Source organism: Bufo bufo, chromosome 3 (assembly GCF_905171765.1).
Source record: "Bufo bufo chromosome 3, aBufBuf1.1, whole genome shotgun sequence".
NCBI lineage: Eukaryota > Metazoa > Chordata > Amphibia > Anura > Bufonidae > Bufo > Bufo bufo.
In genome coordinates this window covers 99,344,448-99,365,732 of record NC_053391.1, presented here as the reverse complement: position 1 = coordinate 99,365,732, position 21,285 = coordinate 99,344,448, and the positions used below count along the sequence as shown (strand labels likewise).

General features: G+C 45.7%; 1 protein-coding gene across 3 annotated transcripts in view; it reads left to right on the top strand.

The window, feature by feature from the left end:
* KIAA0100 (KIAA0100 ortholog) overlaps positions 1-21,285 on the top strand; it is a 92,453-nt gene that overhangs the window by 38,712 nt on the left and 32,456 nt on the right. For all 3 annotated transcript variants that reach the window (XM_040423398.1, XM_040423397.1, XM_040423396.1), the window contains exons 14-25: positions 2,633-2,900; positions 5,353-5,558; positions 7,215-8,304; positions 14,358-14,549; positions 16,251-16,453; positions 16,531-16,649; positions 17,096-17,316; positions 18,305-18,495; positions 18,584-18,683; positions 19,303-19,484; positions 20,485-20,779; positions 20,892-21,049. In XM_040423398.1, the coding sequence (XP_040279332.1) occupies positions 2,633-2,900; positions 5,353-5,558; positions 7,215-8,304; positions 14,358-14,549; positions 16,251-16,453; positions 16,531-16,649; positions 17,096-17,316; positions 18,305-18,495; positions 18,584-18,683; positions 19,303-19,484; positions 20,485-20,779; positions 20,892-21,049 (3,225 nt within the window). The remainder of the gene's footprint in view (positions 1-2,632; positions 2,901-5,352; positions 5,559-7,214; positions 8,305-14,357; positions 14,550-16,250; positions 16,454-16,530; positions 16,650-17,095; positions 17,317-18,304; positions 18,496-18,583; positions 18,684-19,302; positions 19,485-20,484; positions 20,780-20,891; positions 21,050-21,285) is intronic.

Sequence of the window (21,285 nt, the reverse complement as noted above, 5' to 3'; positions counted from 1 at the left end):
CCCAAATTCTCTTGGGTGCTCGATTACCCAGGTCCGGAGGACCTCCGCCTTGGGTTCTTCAGGGTATTCTCCTTCTGCGAGGCGGTGAACCGGGCATCTCACAGTGTAGCAGGGTTCTGCTTTTGAGCTGTCCTATGGCTTCCCTGTTGCCCACCCCTCCGTTCGGTTGGAGGGTGTTATGCCGGCCTTTGTCTCGACTACCTTATCTTGCCGGCTCTGTTTGGCCGCCGCTCGGTACAGATCACTCTGATGTGGCTTCTGTCCCGCCAGACTTCAGAGGTTGTTCCTTCACTGTCCTCCCCTCTGGGGAGAGCATGGTTGTTCATGTGGATGGTTCCGGTGTTCCTTTTGGCCTCGTACTGTCTCCCTTGTTCACACTGGCTGTATTAGCTGTGCCGATTTATCGAGTCTACCGCGTTCTGTCCTCCCGCTGAGTGCAGAGTGTGTGGTCCATTCTAAGACAATGGTCCTGCTGTAGACTTACCTTCTCGGTAACTTGGGGGGACTACCTTTCGGTCCAGATTGTCCTTTGATCTCCTACACCGGGACTGTAGAACATGGCTACATCAGCATGGACTATAGCCTGTCTTGTCCTGGCATCTGGCGGATGCTGGGCGGACCCTTTTGGTTCCTTTCCGTCTGTCCTTCTGCTCCCCCACTCGGGTGGATACGGGACAACGTGGCTCGGGGGCCGACGGGACCAGTTTGTCAACTTCTGCCCGTGTTACTGGTCTGCGCCTGATCACATTTGGTTTTTCGCCCGCTTGCCAGGCGACTCCAGCGGTTTCGCTACTGCCCGCTCCTGGCTGTATTTCGTCCAGGATCTGTCGTAAGACTTATGTTTTTTTTTATCTGGGGTTCTGTGGGAAGCTGTGCATTCCCCACTCTGACTTTTCTCTCCCCATGGTTCTGTCTTTTTTCCAGTCCGGCCTGGACCTGGGACTGGGATTCCTTTACTTGAGGTATCAGTGTCAGCGCTGTTCTTCCTCTTCCAGCGTTCCCCGGCCCTCTGGGCCTGTCAAGACCTTCTTACTCGAAATGGCTCTTTGGTTCCTCTGTACTGTCCTTCGGTACCGCCCTGGGAACTACATACTGAGTTCTCGGTGCTCCAATCTTGTCCTTGGAGCCGTTACAGAAGTTCTCTCTACCCCTCCTGTCCTGTACGGTTGTGTTTCTGTATCAGTCGTGTCTCTGACGGGTGCCTGAATGGCCCCCTTTTTGTTCTGAGCCTTCTGTCTTTTCCCAGGACAGGGCTGTTCTACATCCCGTTCCTTCCTTCTGAAGGTGGTGTTTGCCTTTCGCTTCAACACTTCACCAATTTGGACGTTGTTTGGGCCTTGCAGTTTTTACTTGGAGATCTCCGACTCTTGTCGACGTTCGGTCTCTTGGGTTTCCTGGAGGTCCGCGCTTAGAGTTGACGGACTCCAGGGTGGTTTTCCTCCGCTTTATCAGATTGGCTATTGCTGAGGTTACCGCACCGAGGGCAGGATTCTGCCTTTACTGTCACCGTTCATTTCACCAGAGCGGTCGGTGCCTCCTGGGCCGGAGGCTTTGGGCTTCGGCCTTCGGCCATGCATTTGAGCAAGGCGGCCACAGGTCTTCCTTGCACGCTTTACAGAATTCTACAGGGTGCATACTCTGGCTTCGGCGTATGCTGCCTTGGTCCGCCTGGGTCTGCAGGCGGCGGTTCCTTGATGCCTTCGGGTGCTTCGCCTTGGAGCTGTGGTCCCTCCCCTTTTGGACTGCTTTTGAACGTCCCAAGGTCTTCTGTGTCCCCCAAGGAAACTGGGCGAGAAAACGAGATTTTTGTATAACTTACCAGTAAAATCTCTTTCTCGCTCTTTCCTTGGGGGACACAGCACCCACCCATTCGTTGTTTTTCTCTACACGGTTTCCGAGTTTGTGTTACCCGTTGGGTAGTTGGCTTGTTGGTTCCTTGTTGGACTTTGCCTTTTCTCACTGCTTGGACACGCAACTGGCTGCCTTTCTCTCCAGGCTGAGGGTATAGCTGTGGAGGAGGGGCTTAACAGCTTTCACTTAGTGTCACGCCTCCTATGGAGATGAGCTATACCCAAGGTCTTCTGTGTCCCCCAAGGAAAGAGCGAGAAAGAGATTTTACTGGTAAGTTATACAAAAATCTCGTTTTTTATTTCATGCAGATTAGCAACAAGCGTGTTGCGGTTGCACCTAACGCCCATGCGCAATGCTTGGCTGGTGTTTGCCAGGCAGAGATTTCATCTCCAGCCACATACTGCACATGCGCCAAACATGTTGCCGCAAGACTTCGGCCCTCTCCGTGGGTATGTCTGTTCCTGTCAATCAAAGCGGTGGGAATAAAAAGAAGCAGAGCCTTGGATGCAACAAAGTGCTACGGCAACACCCTTGTTGCACCCAGGGGTTAATTTGCCTAAAATAGGCTAATTTCTCCACAGTGGGGGCACGTATCAAAATAGGACCAAGAGAGTAACATTTATCTGTTTGCATATTTGCAGAACGTCTACATGTAGGTGTTGCCTACCGTATACGGTATGTGTATTATGTAAAATTGTGTAGAAGGATAAGCCTGTACGTTGGTAAATAACAGTTGCTTTTTTTTCCTTTTAATAAAACCTAGGCTATTCTTTATTTTTAGGGCAGCTACAACCAGTCGCTGGGTGTAGGTATCATGCAAGCTGACACCCTCTTCATAGAATCCACTGTGCAAGGACTACAGGTAGAGTTTTCAGATACATGTGCAGAATGTCTCTCACGTGTACTGAGTCTGATGCCTGTAGCTGATCATCCTGTGCCAGCCTTACAAGACCCAGTCTCTCCTGTCTCCCCGAGTGGTGACGCCCTTCTCTGGAAAATGGATGCCCGGGTGGAAGATGTGAACTTGTTTACATTGTCCACTTTAGTGGGTACGTTTTTTTAAGCACCTAAACTTTTCACCCCTGAAAACTCTTATCTTTTAAAAAGGACTTTATAATCAGACATCATCTTGACTGTAAGGACTAACTAAATGGTGCCAGGCATCACAAAGATAGGTGTTCCCAGATTATATTCAGTCTTAGTTATGACATATAAATTTGCATACCCCGGAGAGGCACAGGAGAGGACACGACTGTGCCATGTGCAGCAGCATGCATGTCACAGGCAGTATGCAGTCTTTACCTGTTTGTAGTGCAGAGTCAAGTGATTGGATAGCAGCTTTAAGGAAATTTGCTGACTACTGCAGAATACACAAGGTCATGTAGATCTGCATTTGTCATGCAGTGCATGCTTGGATTGTTGCTTTGCAATGGCCCAGGTACATTTTAATGATATTTAAAGGGGTTGTCCCATCATAATGATCCCTGTTAAATCTGTTAATGATTTGACAGTGATCATTTTTGTAAATATATTTGATTAACCAATTCCCACCGTTTAGGAGAAAATTCATCCCCACTTACCTCATTGTTGTCATTCGGTCTCCCCTGGTTACAGCCACCGCTCTTCTCCGGAATCCCGGTGGCTGCGCTTGCGCAGAAGACTCCTTTATTTCTCTCGGCCGGGCCACTCGCTGTCCTGAATGCGCACGCCGCCGCGCATGCGCGATGGTGAATTCTTCCTGGCCAGAATAGTACAGAGCCGCGAACGCACACGCCGGCTCTGTACTATACTGGCCAGGAATAAGTCACCATGGCGCATGCACGGCGGCGTGCGCATTCAGTCCAGCGCGCGGCCCGGCCGGGAGAAGACTTCAATCAAGATGGAAGCCCGCCCCCAGCCAGAATCCAGGAAGTGAACGGAGCACTGGCATCAGGTAAGTATAAAAATGCGAAGTGGGATAACCCCTTTAATGATACAGAAACCTGCAAGAGACAGGAACTGGGTTTTCACCTCTAGTTTCCCTTTAGCTGTAGTTATGAAATAAACTTTTTGATTGCTTCTTGTGACAACCACCCATCAATCCTGTCGTACTATGCCACAGTTGCCATACAGGTCTCGTCCACTAGAGACTTCTGGTGGCGAATCCACTGTGAGCACAGTAGAAGTTTAAGATTGGTTGGTGTGCCCATACATGATACAATCGCGATTGTATGTACAATCGGTAAAATAAAATTATCGATTTCGCGCTGGAAATCAAATTAATTTGCGGTCACCACTCTTCGTATTGAATCGGGGCAACCTAGCTAACCAGTTAATAATGTATAAAAATAAGACCATGCGGTAGTATGTCTCCTCTGAGGACAGAGTCCTTAGCATGGACTAGATAATCAGGTAACAAGGGCAGAACTGGAACGATTAAATAGTTTTATTTTTAAAACTATACACAAAAATATACATTAAAACTGACAGATAAATATACCTGCCAGTCGAACAGGTTGGTTGGATGGGAATAGGTAAGATATGGAAAGGAGTAGAATGTCTGTAAGTTCAGAATTACCGTGGTAGTGTCCAGTAAAAGATAAAGTCTTTGCAAGGAATAATCCAAGATGGCGGGGTGCCCGTGTCCAGTGGGCGGTCGTGATGTTAATAGACTTCAGATGGTAGGTGAAGGACCAGGACCTGAGTGGGTCACTGTGTTTTACCCACTCTGTAGCTGTGAGTGGCTATGTACAAGCCCAGCCTTGTGTAACTGGAAGAGGGGCAGTTCTTGCCCTGAGAGGAAGAAAATCTGTCAGAATCCTGGCTTTGCCAGTTTCTCCGTACCCGTAGGTCAAATTAAGAAATAACCCCCATATTTATAATCGGGACAATTTTACACCTCATCTGATATCATATATGACTGGAAGATAATACAGGGTGCCTAAGAACAGTTATATCTCAGAGCGGAAATTTCCAATTGACTTGCAGATTTCCTGGAAGGTGTTAGAAGAACCAAAACATTTCCTGAAGATCTTGTTCATTTTGTATTTTCCTAACCCAGGAAACATGGGAAAAATATGAAGCCTAAGGATTGGAGGTGACCTTAAGGTCATCTTCCTTCTTGTACCAACCAGCTGTCTGATAAGGATCTGTCCTTCTCTTTTAAAGGTCTGACCAGGCGTAAGGAGTGTGAAAACTCGTGCTGTGTTGGGGCCGCTCAGACTAGAGAGAAGGCCCGTTTATGAGGTTTTGTCATGATGATATCAGATTGATGGATGTATAAACTGACAGGGGGTCAGTAGGAATCTTTTGGCCAGGGTTTGCCAATTAACCTTTGCTCTGTGTGCTGTAACGGAAAGTTTTAACTCTGTGTGCAGGAGAGGGCTCTGGTGATTCTGGGATTTTAGAACATGATGCATTCGCGATTTCTTTGTATTGCCGAGATCGCGAAGCGTCACACTTCTTTTCTTCATATTTCACAAATGTATGTAATTCAATTTGGGTTTTTTCTCTTATGTTAAGGTGCTGTTCAGGTGAGGATCGACCTACTTACCCTAGTAGGAAGCGCAGAGAGCTGCAGTCTGAGCCTGCAAGGTGTGGCTGGGTCTCTGTTGAAGTCTCTCACTGAGAAAATGGAACCGTGTTGTAAAGCCCTGGAACAAAATGACCCTCTGCTCTACTTCTCAGTTTTGTCCATATCTTACTACACCACTATTCAGGCTTTTGAGGTAGCTGTTTTTATTGTACTTAATCTTTTACATTTGTACTTTCTCCTATCTAACACTGAGACCTCTCTATATAGAACAAATGCTGAAAGCATAAGATGTGTCCTGATAATTTTACTCATAAGCTTCAACTAGCCTCTTCCTAGCCCTGTGATGTCACATCGATTGGCCCATGGCCTATGTGCAACTCAGTCCCGTTTAGATGAATAGGATTGAGCTGCAATACCGTTATACAGCCATTATACAGTGTATGGCCCTGTAGTTCATATACTATGATAAGACCGATGTACCAGGAGTTGAACGGTTACGATCCGATATTGATGATCAATTGTGAGGACAGGACATCAGTATTTATTTCCCAGAAATCCCGTTGACAGTGGATCCATCATAAAATTCACTTCAAATACGCGCATTTGTATGGTCTTTTCTTAGAACTCTGCAATGTGCTGTTCCTCTGTTATTCCTCCTGGCAGTGTACAAACAAATTGACAACAGGATGTTGCCGTTCCCCCTTCAAAGGGGATGTGTCTTAAAACACTTTTATACCCTATCATTGTAGACAAGGGGTGCACAACCTGCATCCTGCGATGCCATTCTCTGTGGCCCCCAACCATTTCCACATAGAAATGCTACTCACATATAATTTCCATTTCAAAGAGAAGATGATTACCACACAGCTCAGGAGCAGGAACAGACACATTCTACTGGTGCACTGTGTATCAATGCCTGGGACCCTCATATAGTGGCGGAATGTGGGTCCAGTAACCCTTGTTTGGCATTCCATGGTGTATTTCTACTTCTCCTTCATAATTTGTGGTTGTAAAATGCTAGGCTGTCACCGCAACACCCAAAACTCTGACTGAGAGAGCCACATGCAGGCCTGTTGTCCTATGCTCAGTAGTGCTTATTGGGGGAGAAGGAGACCCCCATCATCCCAACAGGTGGGTGTCCTAGAAGTGAAGCCTCTACTATCAGACATTTATGATATATACTTTTGTCTCAGACGGTAAGACCCTTTTAAGTTTTTGTCTGGGGCTACATGGCGACGTGTCACATGATATCACGTTTGTGATGTTGCATTGCACAATGTCGCAAGCAAGTTTGCCGTCATAAACAAACCCAGACCTCAGTGTAAGTTATGAGACAGCGATTTGTCTTTTTTTTTTTTTGCAGCCAAAATATTCATATGACACCAAGTGGTTTTGCAACTTTTTTGACACTTGCGGTCACGCAATACATGTCGCTGTGTAGTTCCAGCCTTATTCCGGCTCTTCAGGATGGTTCATTAAGATAGTTTGGCCCTTGGAACAGAAAAGGTTGTGCATCCTTGCTGTAGACGGTGGAAGACTCTGCAGGGAGGTAACACCCAGTTGTCAATTTTTTCATACATTTCCAGAAGGATTAAGGGAGGAATGGCACAATGCTGACTTCTAAGATACAATTCTCCAGAACTGGTATTATATGGGTAATCAGTACTCCATTAGATGTATCTGGGGGACTGACAGCTCCTCTGTAAAGGGTATACAACTCCCTACGGTTGCGGGTTCCGCAGTGTAAGGAGTTACGGTATATGTAAATTGTGACATAATGGTTAGATTTGTGCTTGCAAATGAAGTCTACAGGTGCCAATAAATGTTTTTTTTTTCCTGTTGTGTTCAGGTGCAGTGTGGGGAAGAGCTGGACTTGCACTGGAGTCCCTGGGACCATATGTACTTGTATCAGCACATCTTGTCTGCCCTGCAGAGCCGGGATCTGCTGATCACAACTTTAGACAGAAGATCTCAGCCGTCAGGGGAGCCTTCACCACCTTCACCACCTTCACCTCAGCAGTCACACAGCCCAGTTGCAGAAAGTCCAGGCCTTCATCCAAAGGCAATGCAGATCACCATGGAGTTGAGTTCTGTGAAGCTACATGCTGCTGTGTGCAAGGAGAACTATTTTCTGTTCAGAGCTCACAGAGTCTGGCTCAGTCAGCATGGAGGCTCGCTTCAGCTACGAACTCCCGAAGTCACAGTCAATGCTGATGGTCACAATATCTTTCTGTTTAAAGATGTAGAGGCGCAGAGAATGCCTGAACTGGAAGAAATGTTGTTACATCGGAGCCACTTTAATTCTCTCCTCACAGAGAGGAACCGTGCATGGGTGCTGGATATTAACAGCGTCTCCATTGAGTTTCCTCACCGCTATGACTTCTCCTACATACTTGATGAGGCCATAGGAGTGCAGAAGTGGCTGAAAGGTCTTCATCGCTCTCCACGGACTCAGCCAGAGCCTCTCCCTCCAGACCTTGTCCTAAGAGTTAAGCAGTTCTCATTTGCATTCTTGGATGATGTCTTTGAAGTGAAACAGAGAGATAATTATGAGCTAATGAAAGATGAGAGTAAGGAGAGCGCCAAAAGGTTAAGGCTGCTCGATGACAAGGTGGCTGCCCTACGCAAACAACATGGGGAGCTATTGCCAGCCCGAAAAATTGAAGAGCTTTACACATCCTTGGAAAAGAAAAACATTGAAATATACATTCAGCGCTCCCGTCGCCTTTACAGCAATACCCCCATGCGGAAGTCGCTGCTAACCTGGACTATGTCAGATCTTGAAATAGTGGCCTTAGCCGATGAGTCTCTGCATGGGCAGGACAAAGTGTTGGACAATATGAGGGACATTGACAGTGTCAGCCCTTTCCCCTCTGAGGGGCTACCACTTGTTATCCAGTGGTGCCGCATGATGAAGTGCTCTCTGAAAACGTTTTATGGTGAGTGGCCCTTTATGGGGTGAGAATCTGGTTCTTCTGAACCTGCAACCAAAACATCCTAGTAAGTAGATCAGTTCTGTATGTGCATTGCATATGATGTAACAGAGCTTTACAAAATTAGCAAATCATGCGGTGGCCATACACCTTAGATACCTCGATAGATGCTGATTTGGCAGACAGCTATTCGTCCCAACCTCCCCATACATATGCATGCCCCTCTAGTTTGAGTGTGCATGGGTTCTCACCATGGAAGATGGAGTAAGCCTCTGCCAGTCTGCTCTAGCGGTGTCGTTTTCCCAGTGAGAAGAAAAGTCTCCTCCTTTCCCTCTGACATTGGTTGGAGAGTCAGGACACGTCCGGACACATTAGGTGTTTTGCTGGTTGTCCTGAAATCAACGGTTTCTGATGAATTTGTAGTGCGTGAGCCACTTTTGACATACATGCAGAAATAGTTTTCTATATGAAAAGTTATGTAACTTTGTAAATTCAGGTTCCCTGCCCATTGCAGCTTGATTGACAGGTCTCTTCCTATACACAAATTCTGGCTGGTGTAGATTTCAGTTCTTATGCACGGGTGGCAGCCACCTCTTAATAATTGTGGCACATCTCACACCTGCGCAGCACAGCACAAACTGGTGTACGAAGCAGGGCTGAGGAGTCAGTAGATAAATGCTCCGACTTCGACTCCTCTGTATTTAATATGTGACTGTATTTTATACATTCCTTGAAGGAAAGAAAGGCAACATACATGTCATTACCACAGAACTACTGGCTAGGAAGCTGCTGCCTTCTCCTTTGTGCTGATCTTCTGCTGATGATCGGGCTGTGGGGGTATCCAGGACGGGGCAGGGGAAGGGGCATTTATTGTAAAACATGATTTCCCTAGTAGAATCCCATAGTCATGTTTAAAGTTTAAGCTAACAATCTGAGTTTACAAGGTTTTATAGCCTTAGCTGAATGACAGCAGTTTTTCAAAAGGTTCACAGCTTCAGTCTTGAACTATTGACCATCCATTCCCTTCACTTATACAAGTGTCTCTAGTCCTGCAAAAAACATATTTACTTGATCAGTTATCAGTGAGAGGCTCTGTTAACCAAGGGCGTTGCGTTCCCTGTAACAGCGGAACACAACACAATGGAAAGTATAAGTATTGCCGCTCCTTAACTGTGCGTTGCGTGCCATATAGTGAAGCATATGAAAAGCACGCTTCTTCATGGTCACTTAACGTGTTCGTTTTGCGGTAACGTGACGCACTGCATGCATTGGCCTTTATTCTTACAGTAGAGAGGTACCGTATTTTTCGCCCTATAAGACGCACTCCAACCCCCCCCCCCCCCCCCAAAAAAAGTGGGGGGAAAATAGCAATGCGTCTTATGGGGCGAATGCTGCGACCGTCCGGTGAATAGGCTGAGAGGGAGGAGGGGCTGGGGGCCGGCATCTGTTTCTGTAATGGCAGCGGGGCCCGGTGCAGTCACTGTATTCTACTACACCGGGCCCCGCTCACTGTAGTATACAGTAATCATATCTAACTTGTGGGTATTGTTAAAGTATTCCAATCATCTTAAATCTAGCGCTGTACTACTTACTACTAACTTCTTGGCAGTCAGGAGGCCGGGTGGGCGCTCATAGCGTAGCTCACTACGTCACGCGCCTGCTCCACCCACTTTATAAATGAAGGAGGCACCGGGCCCCGCTGCCATTACAGAAACAGATGCCGACCCCCATTCACCATACAGGGACACTGTTATGGGGGGGATCTGTGGATGACACATAAGCTAAGATGCTATATATGTGTCATCCACAGATGCCCCCATAACAGTGCCATCCACAGATGCCCCCATAACAGTGCCATCCACAGACCACCATTAGTTCAAAACCCACCAAAAGCACACCTTTTGGTTCAAAATTTTTTTTTTCTTATTTTCCTCCTCCAAAAACGCAGGTGCGTCTTATAGGGCGAAAAATACGGTAATTATAACTTTGTGAATTGGGACATTTTATTCCAATTTAAATCTAGTAGGAGTCTGAGTCGGTTCATTTTTTGCCGACTCCGACTCCAGGTACCCAAAATTGACTCCGACTCCACAGCCCTGGTACTAAGCGCTGGTCTTAATAAATCTCCCTGTGGTTTCTCTGTAACGTCACAGCCTTTTCAGAGTAAAACATAGCAGTTTTCTACCAGGGAACCTGACGGCTTTTCATGCTCTCCATGCTTCAAGCATGAAGCTGCTGACCAGTTCCCTTTAATACAGTGTATTTAAAGGTAGCCTCAGTTCACACTGCCGTTTTTTTGTTCCCACATTTTAGAAAGATGTAGAGAAACATTCCTATTAAAGGCTATGTACACATTTTGTGGATATTTTTATATTTCTCGCTCATATCATTGGGGGACACAGGACTGTGGGTATAGCTTGCTCCTGCCACTAGGAGCGACACTAGGCTGAAAACTGTTAGCTTCTCCCCTGCCAGCTATACCCCCTCCAGTCTGGAGAGAGCATATCCGTTTTTAGCTTGGTGTCGTAGGAGGCAGACCTCCCTGCTTAGCAGGGTGGCTCTGTGATTTATTTTATTTTATGTTATTTTAATCTCTTTTCTCACAGGTTCGGGGACACAGAGCAACAAAGCTGCTCTGTCTCCCCGGGAGGCTGGCCGGTGTCGGTTTTCCCACCGCCTTGCCTCCCCCAAGAAGACAAGTGGACCAGGGCAGCCTAGCTCCCCTGCTTCCGCAAGCAAGAGACCCACCTGTTCCAAACCCTTTACTGCCTGGTCCCCTGCCACTTTGGTGCCAGCGGCCGTAGAGGTGGCACTGCTGGTTTGACGAGGAAGGGTGAATATCACAGATGAAGACAGGTGAGTATGTACCACCGGCGGTCCTTCCCCCTTTCTCCCCCTCACAAGTCCCAATGCAGCCCTGGAGAGGGGGGTAGCGTTCCTGGCCATGTCTCACTAGTCATGCGGGGGTTAACTGCCGCCACGGCGCTCCGGCATGTCGTGGGGGTTAATGTCACCGCGCATTGCGGCGCTCGGCGGGGGTACTCTGCGGAGTCATCTTCCTTCCTCCTGCAGTCATGGCGGCACTCATTTTTGGTTTTCCCTTATCGGGCAATACAGAGCGGACATTCAGGGGGCGTGGCTTGAGGTAATTCTCTCCGGTCAGGCTCCTCAGCGTCCAGGGGGGAGGAGCCATCTTTCCCGCCGCGACAGCGTCCCTCCCCTCTGTCGGCTCTTCTCAGCGTTGGTGAGATACAGGACCTGGGTTACCGCTATTTCTGGTAGGAACATCGCTACCCCCTCCAGCGTAGTGTAGCTGTGGCACACATGTCTGACCCGGCCAATACCTCTCCAGGCCGCTCCATTTGAAACTCTGAGAGAGGTCTCTCTTCGCTTGCTCTCCTGGAAAGTAGCCTTTTTAGTGGCCATCACATCCATCCGGAGGGTTTCAGAACTGGCGGCTCTTTCTTGCAAGGAGCCCCGTGCCATCTTTTCTACCAAAGGTAGTATCAGCTTTTCACGTTAACGAGGACATTGTTCTGCCCTCGTTTTGTCCGCAGCCTTCTCATCCGAGGGAGGTCTTGCTCCATCGTCTGGACGTGGTGCGGGCTTTGAAGACTTACTTGTCAGTAGTGGCCCCCTTTCGGTGCACGGATGCTTTGTCGTCCCAGAGGGTCCTCGTAAGGGTTTGGCGGTCTCCAAGGTGATGATTGCCAGGTGGATTCGGTCTGCAATTGCCGAGGCTTATCGCTCCAGCGACAAGGTGCCTCCTCCTGGGATCATGGCTCACTCTACCAGAGTGGTCGGGGCTTCTTTGGCTCACCTACACCATGCTTCTGCATCCCAATTGTGTAAGGCGGCGACCTGGTCCTCCTTACACACTTTCACAAAATTTTACCGGGTGCACTCTGGCCTCGGCGGATGCTGCTCTCGGCAGCAGAGTATTGCAGGCCGCAGTGTAGTGACTTTCATGAGAGGGTTGTTTTCTTGGGGGTGTTGTCTTCCCTCCCCGGGGACTGCTTTAGGATGTCCCACGGTCCTATGTCCCCTAATGATATGAGCGATAAAACTAGATTTTTGTGAACTCACCTGTAAAATCTCTTTCTCGCTTTATTCATTGGGGGACAAAGCACCCACCCAATGTTCTTAGTGCAGCATGTGGGGTCCATGGGTTTCCAGTTGGGACCTTGTTTTTGGTTTGGTCTTATGGCAGTGTGCAGTTCTTGTTTGGTTTTCAGTTTAATTCTGCTTCTCCTACTGTTGGAGCACAAACTGATATGCTCTCTCCAGACTGGAGGGGGGTAGAGCTGGCAGGGGAGGAGCTAACAGTTTTCAGCCTAGTGTTGCCTCCTAGTGGCAGCAGCAAGCTATACCCACGGTCCTGTGTCCCCCAATGAATAAAGCGAGAAAGAGATTTTACAGGTGAGTTCCCAAAAATCTAGTTTTTTATACTGGTAGGCGAAAACGTCCGAAAGTGTACATAGCCATTAATTGTTATGGATTTTTTTTCATGTTGGCCACCATGCTATCTGGTTTTGGTGCCCTTGATGAAAGTACTATAGCCTCAGCAACCTGCCCATCTAATTCTTTGTTTCTCTACATTCTCATTTCCGTTTCCAATCGGGGTGCAGTTGTCTGACAGCTGACATTGGTAGCCACATTTGCTGTCATGAGACTAGTTTCTTGGTCACCAAGAGGGTGCTCTGTCCTCCGTTTGTCATTTGTTTTTTTGGCAGCCAGTGACTGACGGGAAACCATCTCATTCCCGCCTTTGTGGAGGCATGTTTGATTGGAGCTTTATCTGTAGAGTGGGAAATCTTATTAGTCAGAGTTCAAATATTTCATTTTCCATCGGGGGAAGATTAGATTAGCTTCCCTACTTTGATATAATTTAATATTCATACTGCTGCCGGTCTGAAGTATATTTTATTTTCCCCATTTTGTGTATATATATATATATATATATATATATATAATATATATATATATATATATATATATAAATATAGTACAGACCAAAAGTTTGGGAACACCTTCTCATTCAAAGAATTTTCTTTATTTTTATGACTGAAAATTGTAGATTCACACTGAAGGCATCAAAACTATGAATTAACACGTGGAATTATATACATAACAAACAAGTGTGAAACAACTGAAAATATGTCATATTCTAGGTTCTTCAAAGTAGCCACCTTTTGCTTTGATTACTGCTTTGCACACTCTTGGCATTCTCTTGATGAGCTTCAAGAGGTAGTCCCCTGAAATGGTTTTCACTTCACAGGTGTGCCCTGTCAGGTTTAATAAGTGGGATTTCTTGCCTTATAAATGGGGTTGGGACCATCAGTTGCGTTGAGGAGAAGTCAGGTGGATACACAGCTGATAGTCCTACTGAATAGACTGTTAGAATTTGTATTATGGCAAGAAAAAAGCAGCTAAGTAAAGAAAAACGAGTGGCCATCATTACTTTAAGAAATGAAGGTCAGTCAGTCAGCTAGAAAAATTGGGAAAACTTTGAAAGTAAGGGCTTTTTGACCATGAAGGAGAGTGATGGGGTGCTGCGCCAGATGACCTGGCCTCCACAGTCACCGGACCTGAACCCAATCGAGATGGTTTGGGGTGAGCTGGACCGCAGAGTGAAGGCAAAAGGGCCAACAAGTGCTAAGCATCTCTGGGAACTCCTTCAAGACTGTTGGAAGACCATTTCAGGGGACTACCTCTTGAAGCTCATCAAGAGAATGCCAAGAGTGTGCAAAGCAGTAATCAAAGCAAAAGGTGGCTACTTTGAAGAACCTAGAATATGACATATTTTCAGTTGTTTCACACTTGTTTGTTATGTATATAATTACACATGTGTTAATTCATAGTTTTGATGCCTTCAAAGTCATGAAAATAAAGAAAACTCTTTGAATGAGAAGGTGTGTCCAAACTTTTGGTCTGCACTGTGTGTGTGTGTGTATATATATATATATATATATATATATATATATATATATATATATATATATATATATATATTAGATATAGTCTGGATGGTAACAATTTCTCATATCCTTTAATTGCAGTGCGGATCCGTGACTACCCTAGATATCTCTTTGAGATCCGGGACTGGCATCTTTCTGGGAGACTGCTGGGTGCTGAGCAACTTGGACAGGCCAGTGCACGCAGAAAGCAAGTTGTACAATTAGGAGCTCCATGGGGTGATTCCACAGTGGAGAGGAACATGCCACCATTAAAGTTCTTCCATGATTTTCACTGTAAGCGCCGTAAATATTTTTACTACTTTTTCAGCTTTAAAGGGAATCTCTCTGCAGCGAACTTCCTATCAAACTGTATAGACACGTAGCTGTGATTAAAACAGTTTTTCTTTTTTTGATTTAAGACTCTCTTTTCCCGAGTTATCATACGCTTATACTTCTTGATATTCAATTTAGGCCTTTGGTGCAATGAGGGCAATCGCCATTGCTCTTGTTGCACCCAAGCTCCACTTTTGTGGCCACTGCCTGTCCCTGTTAATCAAAGCAGCCAGGGAGAGGCTGACCATAGGAAGGATTGGACCTTGGGTGCAACAAGAGCAATGGTGACATCTTCATGGGACAAGTGACTGATTGGCGGAGGTCCAACCACTGGGGCCTCCCCTGATCACAAGACATGCATGCTTGCCCGCCTCTCCATTTACCTCCATGGGACTACCAGACATAGCCAAGTACAAGTGCTAAGCTATCTCGAGTAGCCCCATAGAGCTGAATGGAGTGATGGCACGCATGAGTGACCGCCACTTTTTTCTAATTGGGGAGCACAGACCCTCGTTCAGCGGTCGGACTCTTGCGATAGGGGTAAGATGTCTTAATTGGACAACCCCTTTAAGGAAAAGTGCATAAGAAAATTAAAGGGAGTTAAAGTTCTGTTCAAATCACATTTATGGCCTCCATTTAAAAAATATATATTACAGATGCCATATATGCTTTGTGTACATTACCATCTGACCAAGTTTTGCAGAGAGTGCTTCTTTAAAGGGGTTCTCTGGGAATTAAGAAAATTAAAATACTTAAATATTACTTTATTATAAATATATTCTCAAATACCTTTCATTATTTAAAATGGCTCGTTTTGTCTGGGGAGCAATCATCAGGGGAAACAAAATGTCCGCTGTCCCATCAGTTCACACAAAACCTGTCCTGATCACACATGAGGACAAGTTACTTTACAACACTGAGTTAAAGAGCTGCCTCCTCCTCCTCCTCTCTACTTGTCAGGGATTATGATCCTGAATATAGCCGATAAGAACTTTAGCTGAATCTCTGGGGAATTTAGTTCATGAGGAGACATGAAGTACAGAGAGGATGGACAGGACAGACTGTGGTAATGGAGACTGCATAAAAGAGCTGCTGCTCATTAGCTGCATCCTCACCCCCCTCTCATCATCTCCATTCCCACAGCGATTCACCTGTTTTCAGGATCATGATTCCTGACAAGCCGAGCAGAGAGGAGGATGAGGCAGCACTATGGTTCATTGTGGTGAAGTAACTTGTCCTCCTGTGTGATTAGGACAGGTTTTGTGTGTACTGATAGGACGGCGGGCATTTTATTTCTCCTAATGATTGCTCCCCAGACAAAACAAGCCATTCTAAGTAATGAAAGGTATTTGAGAATATATTTATTATAAAATAATATTTAAGTATTTATAAATTTTTAATTCCTGGAGAACCCCTTTAAGCTTTTCTTCTATGTACAATGCAGCAATTCCTCCAGCAACTCTAAATAGATGAATGGTGTTTGCAAGGACCCCCATTCACCCAAAAAGCGAGGGTTCTAGAGTTGGAACCTGCACCTATTAGACATTTATGAATATCCAAGGGGGAACCCCCTTCAGGAGTTAGTAATTCATGGATATGTTTTTGATCTCGCCAGAAATCTGACTTCTGAGGTTGTTATGAAGTTGTGGGTTTATTTTGCAGCTGAAATTCAGCTATACACCATCGTTTGGGGACCTTGTTGGGACCCAGCCTGGACCTTAGTAGGGCAGTATGTTGACCTTCTTACCAAACCTTCTGTGGACCCCAGTGCTCCATTACCATGGTGGGACAAGAGCAGGCTGCTGCTTCATGGACATTTCAGCATGGACATTGAACAAGCTAATCTTCATCAACTGGCAACTGAGGTAAAGGTGTCAGCAATGTTTTCAATGTTTTGCATGTAAAATTCTATGAATGTAAGAGTTCTTTTTTTCTTCTTTAGGACCCATATAATACCACGGAGAACATGCACTGGGAGTGGAACCGGCTTAAGTTCATCTGGAATCCAGGGCAGTTCGTCTTTAAAGGGGACTTGGATGTCAATGTCCGCACAGCTTCCAAGTGAGTCTGCATAGCTGAATTCTCCATTATATACCGCATATCCTCCGTTTTTAGACTCCCGTCACTTCTACAGCTTCTTTATAGGCACAGTGTTTGTGAATTTCAAAGTATCATAACTGTATCTACCCTAAGGCAATGTTCACACCAAGCTCACAGTGCATGTTTGGCATATATGCCAAACCTATAGCTTAGCTTGGATGTATGCTACTGTATGCCATTTACTTTTTTGTGGGATATCTTTGTATTAGAAAGTTCAGTCGACTATACTTTCCTGTACACTTAAAATGTATAACGATGCATACTGCCCAGACATATGCTGAAAAGAAACTGGCGTAGATTTGATTTATGAAAGCTTATGGATACATTTGACCCATATGCCTATACGTCAATGCGTGTTTGTGAACATGGCCTAACTTTTTACATAAAATGTGATTTATAATCTGTAGGTATGATGATTGCTGCTTCCTTCACTTGCCGGACCTCTGTATGACTTTCGATATGCAGTGGCTGTGCCACGGAAACCCACATGATCACCATAATGTAGCACTTCGCTCCCCTGACGTCATTGCAGAATTCTCCGCCATTCAGCCTCATGACTCTTATCGTGCCTTCCGTTCCGAGAACCTCATACTCTCAATCAAAATGGATTTAACCCAGTCGCATGCTGGTAGGTAACCTACTGGGTCTCTGCGTTCTGAATAGCACTTCTGAAATGAAAGTGTGTGGTTTCGCTCTACTTCTGACATGTTCCAGAGTCTTTGATCTGTCCTCACCTCTCTTGATCGAAGGCAGTGGAAGCTGATTAAGTATGATGCAGCCCCTTCAAGTCAACAATGAAGGGCTTGGTTCACAGACTTCCATCACATGTCAGAAGTGGTGGGAAACAATAGTTACACCTTCTGTCCCACTTCGTGTTCGTTCTGACACAGGTGGTGAAGTGCCCCCTTGTGACAATGACATGCATTAACGGGTCTAACTCAGTTCATTAGCTAAGCTGTCCCCTTCTCCGTCATGGCTGATACAGGGACAGAGAAGAGTTTGGCTTAGCTAATGAACTGAACCAGACAGCCAGCCCTTCATCATTTCACCATCTCAGAGATGGGTAGGAAGCTCCCTGTCTGTGGTAAAATAAACCCGGAAATGGGGCTCCCTGGGTCTGGACATAGGGTAGCTAGGATTAATCTAATTAGAACTGCACTGTTTAAGTGGTCTGCATTATTAATGGCTGCATGGTATTGCAGGTGCCGCACAGCCATTACCAATTCAATCTAAATAGTGCAGTACTAATTGGTTTTATTAGAGCCCGCTGAGACTCTCATCGCCACGTGGTACTCGACTGCAGTGTGTCCACATCACAACACGACTATGCCTTGTGGTTGTTTCCTTATACAAATTGGCTCTTCTCTAGAAGAAGACTGTGTCTCTAGTGCCACCTATAGGCAGCTACTCCATAAGTCAATGTCCGACCCCTGAGAAAGGCTTGACTCATGACTTATTCAGAGACACCAGACCGTGCTGTAGGCAGCACTGTTTCTGAGTTATTGCTCCTTATCCGTACAGTAGGTGTCTGGTTGAGATCCCTGTGAAGCAAGTCCCTTAGGATAATCGGCACTTTTCAAGTGCTTTTCTAATTCATAACCTTATTTTATGTTCAGAAGTCTGCCAGCCTCGAATCTTGGTTTATAGCACTACCTTACGCTGGATGCAGAATTTCTGGGCAACGTGGAGCAGTGTGGGTCGCCCAATCTGCCGGGGAAAACTTTTTAATAACTTGAAGCCAGGAAAAAAAAAGCTGGGACAGCACTATAAGCAGCTTTCTTACACTGCCTTATTTCCACAACTGCAGGTAAGTAGTCCAGACCTACTGACTCCTTATTCAAAAACATAAAAAATAAATAAATTTGACACCGGCTGTATCCATGTCCTGTTTCAAGATCCACTATTGGGCATCATTTGCACAACAGCGTGGAATCCAGGTTGAATGCAGCCAGGGCGAAATCTTTACACGCGGAGTGCAGAGGCTTATCCCACAAGGTAAATCACAGCAGAAACCTTAACCTTGCAGATCACTCAAAATGATTGCAAATGACTGCATACAAATCTTAGATTACTAAAACATCACCAGGATGGCTTAATTGACTTTAAACTCAAAGAGTTCTTCTGTTATTCCACCTAGAAATTTCTGAATAAATTGATAACTGGGTATTTCCAGTTGGGGGTTCCTCCCTGCACACTCTGACACTATGTAATCAATACTGCCAGTCTCGGGCAGTGTGGGGACACACCTCTTTGGCAAGTTGAATGGTCACACCCAGTTGTCAATTGATGCATAGTTTTCTAGGAGGAACGGCAGCACTCAGTTATGAAAAACGGTACTCCAGAATTGTTATTTCGCAGAGAATGTCAGACATGTCAGAAGTGGTGAAAGGTTGTCTTTAAATACGCTAGCCCCCCAGGGCGAGACCTCACCTTTTTATGAGATGCATCGTCCATTCCTATGTAGTGTTTGCATGCTGATCACTCTTTACAATAGTTAGATAGTAACCTCCATAAGAAGCTGTCGACTGATATACTGAGTATTATTCCTCTTATTTAACAAAGCCTATGTTGAATCGTTTATGCGTTATGCTCTAATATAGCGTTTCCCTCACAGCTGGCACGGTAATGCGTCGCCTAATCTCAGAATGGAGTGTGCCCCAGATGACCAGCAAATTAAACCTGGTAACCGTGCATCTGATGGCTTCTGCTTGCGATGAAACCGCAGACCACCAGATTGACAATCTTGTGCAGAAAACCCATCTGCTCAGCCTATCGTCACTGAGTTATGAAAGACAGGTAAGAAAATAAGAGAAGCGCAGCGCACGTATTCTATGACTGACGGCCTTCCCGCTATGACTGTGTATACAGAGAAAGCTGTCAATCACTGATAGGACCGCCTCCTGGACTTCAAAGCCCCAAATCAGCATAAATATAAATGTATACAATACAAGCTATAATGAATCTTTTCCCATACAGCTATATATCAATCTGCTCAGCTCCTTACTGTATAACATGCTGCCTGCAGATTAGGCTACTTTCACACTAGCGTTCGGGGCTCCGCTCGTGAGCTCCGTTTGAAGGTTCTCACAAGCGGCCCCGAACGCATCCGTCCAGCCCCAATGCATTCTGAGTGGATGCGGATCCGCTCAGAATGCATCAGTCTGGCAGCGTTCAGCCTCTGCTCCGCTCAGCAGGCGGACACCCGAATGCTGCTTACAGCGTTTGGGTGTCCGCCTGGCCATGCGTAGGCAAACGCATCCGTCCAGACTTACAATGTAAGTCAATGGGGACGGATCCGTTTGAAGTTGACACAATATGGCTCAATCTTTAAACGGATCCGTCCCCCATTGACTTTCAATGTAAAGTCTGGACGGATCCGTTCAGGCTACTTTCACACTTAGAATTTTTTCTAAACTATAATGCAGACGGATCCGTTCTGAACGGATCCAAACGTCTGCATTATAGGAGAGGATCCGTCTGTGCAGACACCAGACGGATCCTCTCTGAACGCTATTGTGAAAGTAGCCTTACGCTGCATTTTCATGGTGACAGGTTTCCTTTAACTAAACATTCCCAAAAAGGGTGTTTTCTAAAATAACTTATCTCTTTAATATTGTACATGTGTTTTATTTCTGGAAATCCTCAGGACATGGTTTGTTGCAGTTCCTTGGTTGGGAAACCTGACACAAGACGGTGCTGTTTTAGTTATTCACCATATATATTCTGCTTTATAACGGTCAAACCTGGAATTGGAGTATAAAATAATTTGTCTAACATTTCTCTTACTGCCTGACAGGAATTGTCTGCGACTGGTGAGGAGAACCCTACATACACCCATCGCCTGCACCTGGTCGATCTTCGTGCATCATGGACAACATTAAACAGAGATATAGCATTTGGGCTGTACGACGGCTACAAAAAAGCAGCCATACTGAAGCGCAATCTTTCCACAGAGGCCTTAAAAGGACTAAAAATTGACGCACAACTGCAAACTAAGAAGATAAAACGGGGCTCCATGCGCGGCTTTCCTCCATCCAAAAAAGTAGCACCCCCTGTTGTTACTGGACGGATTGAGAGATCTCCATCAGGAGGTGTGAAACGTTGCCTTTATCACGTGGTTACTTCAGATGTATTGGCACATTTGCTGGCATCTCGCTCTCTGTGTCATCTACTGATCACTTTTGTCCACATGGGTTACTCTAGGAGCAGACATGCTGCAGAAGCTCATTGAAGAGACTGATAAGTTTGTGGTGTTCACAGAAGAAGAATCTGGAGTGAGTGAGCAGTTGTGTGGTAAAGCTGCCTGTCAAGACAACGATATCTACAACCACAACTGGCTCATTGAGCTGGTAAACTGCCAGGTAGGTATTGTTGGCACAGTAATGCAATCTATAGTTAAAGGATGTGTACATCTTCAGGGGCATTTTTACAATCTCATTTTTCTCATTTTGGGCTAAAAAAAGATATTTTTTTTAAAATTGGTCTTTATTAAAAATGTTCAGCTGTTTCTGAGATACAAGAGTTAAAAAATCAGTCTGCTACACTTATAGATTGATTTTTCTCAAACTAATAAGAATACGGTTTAAAGAGCATCTGT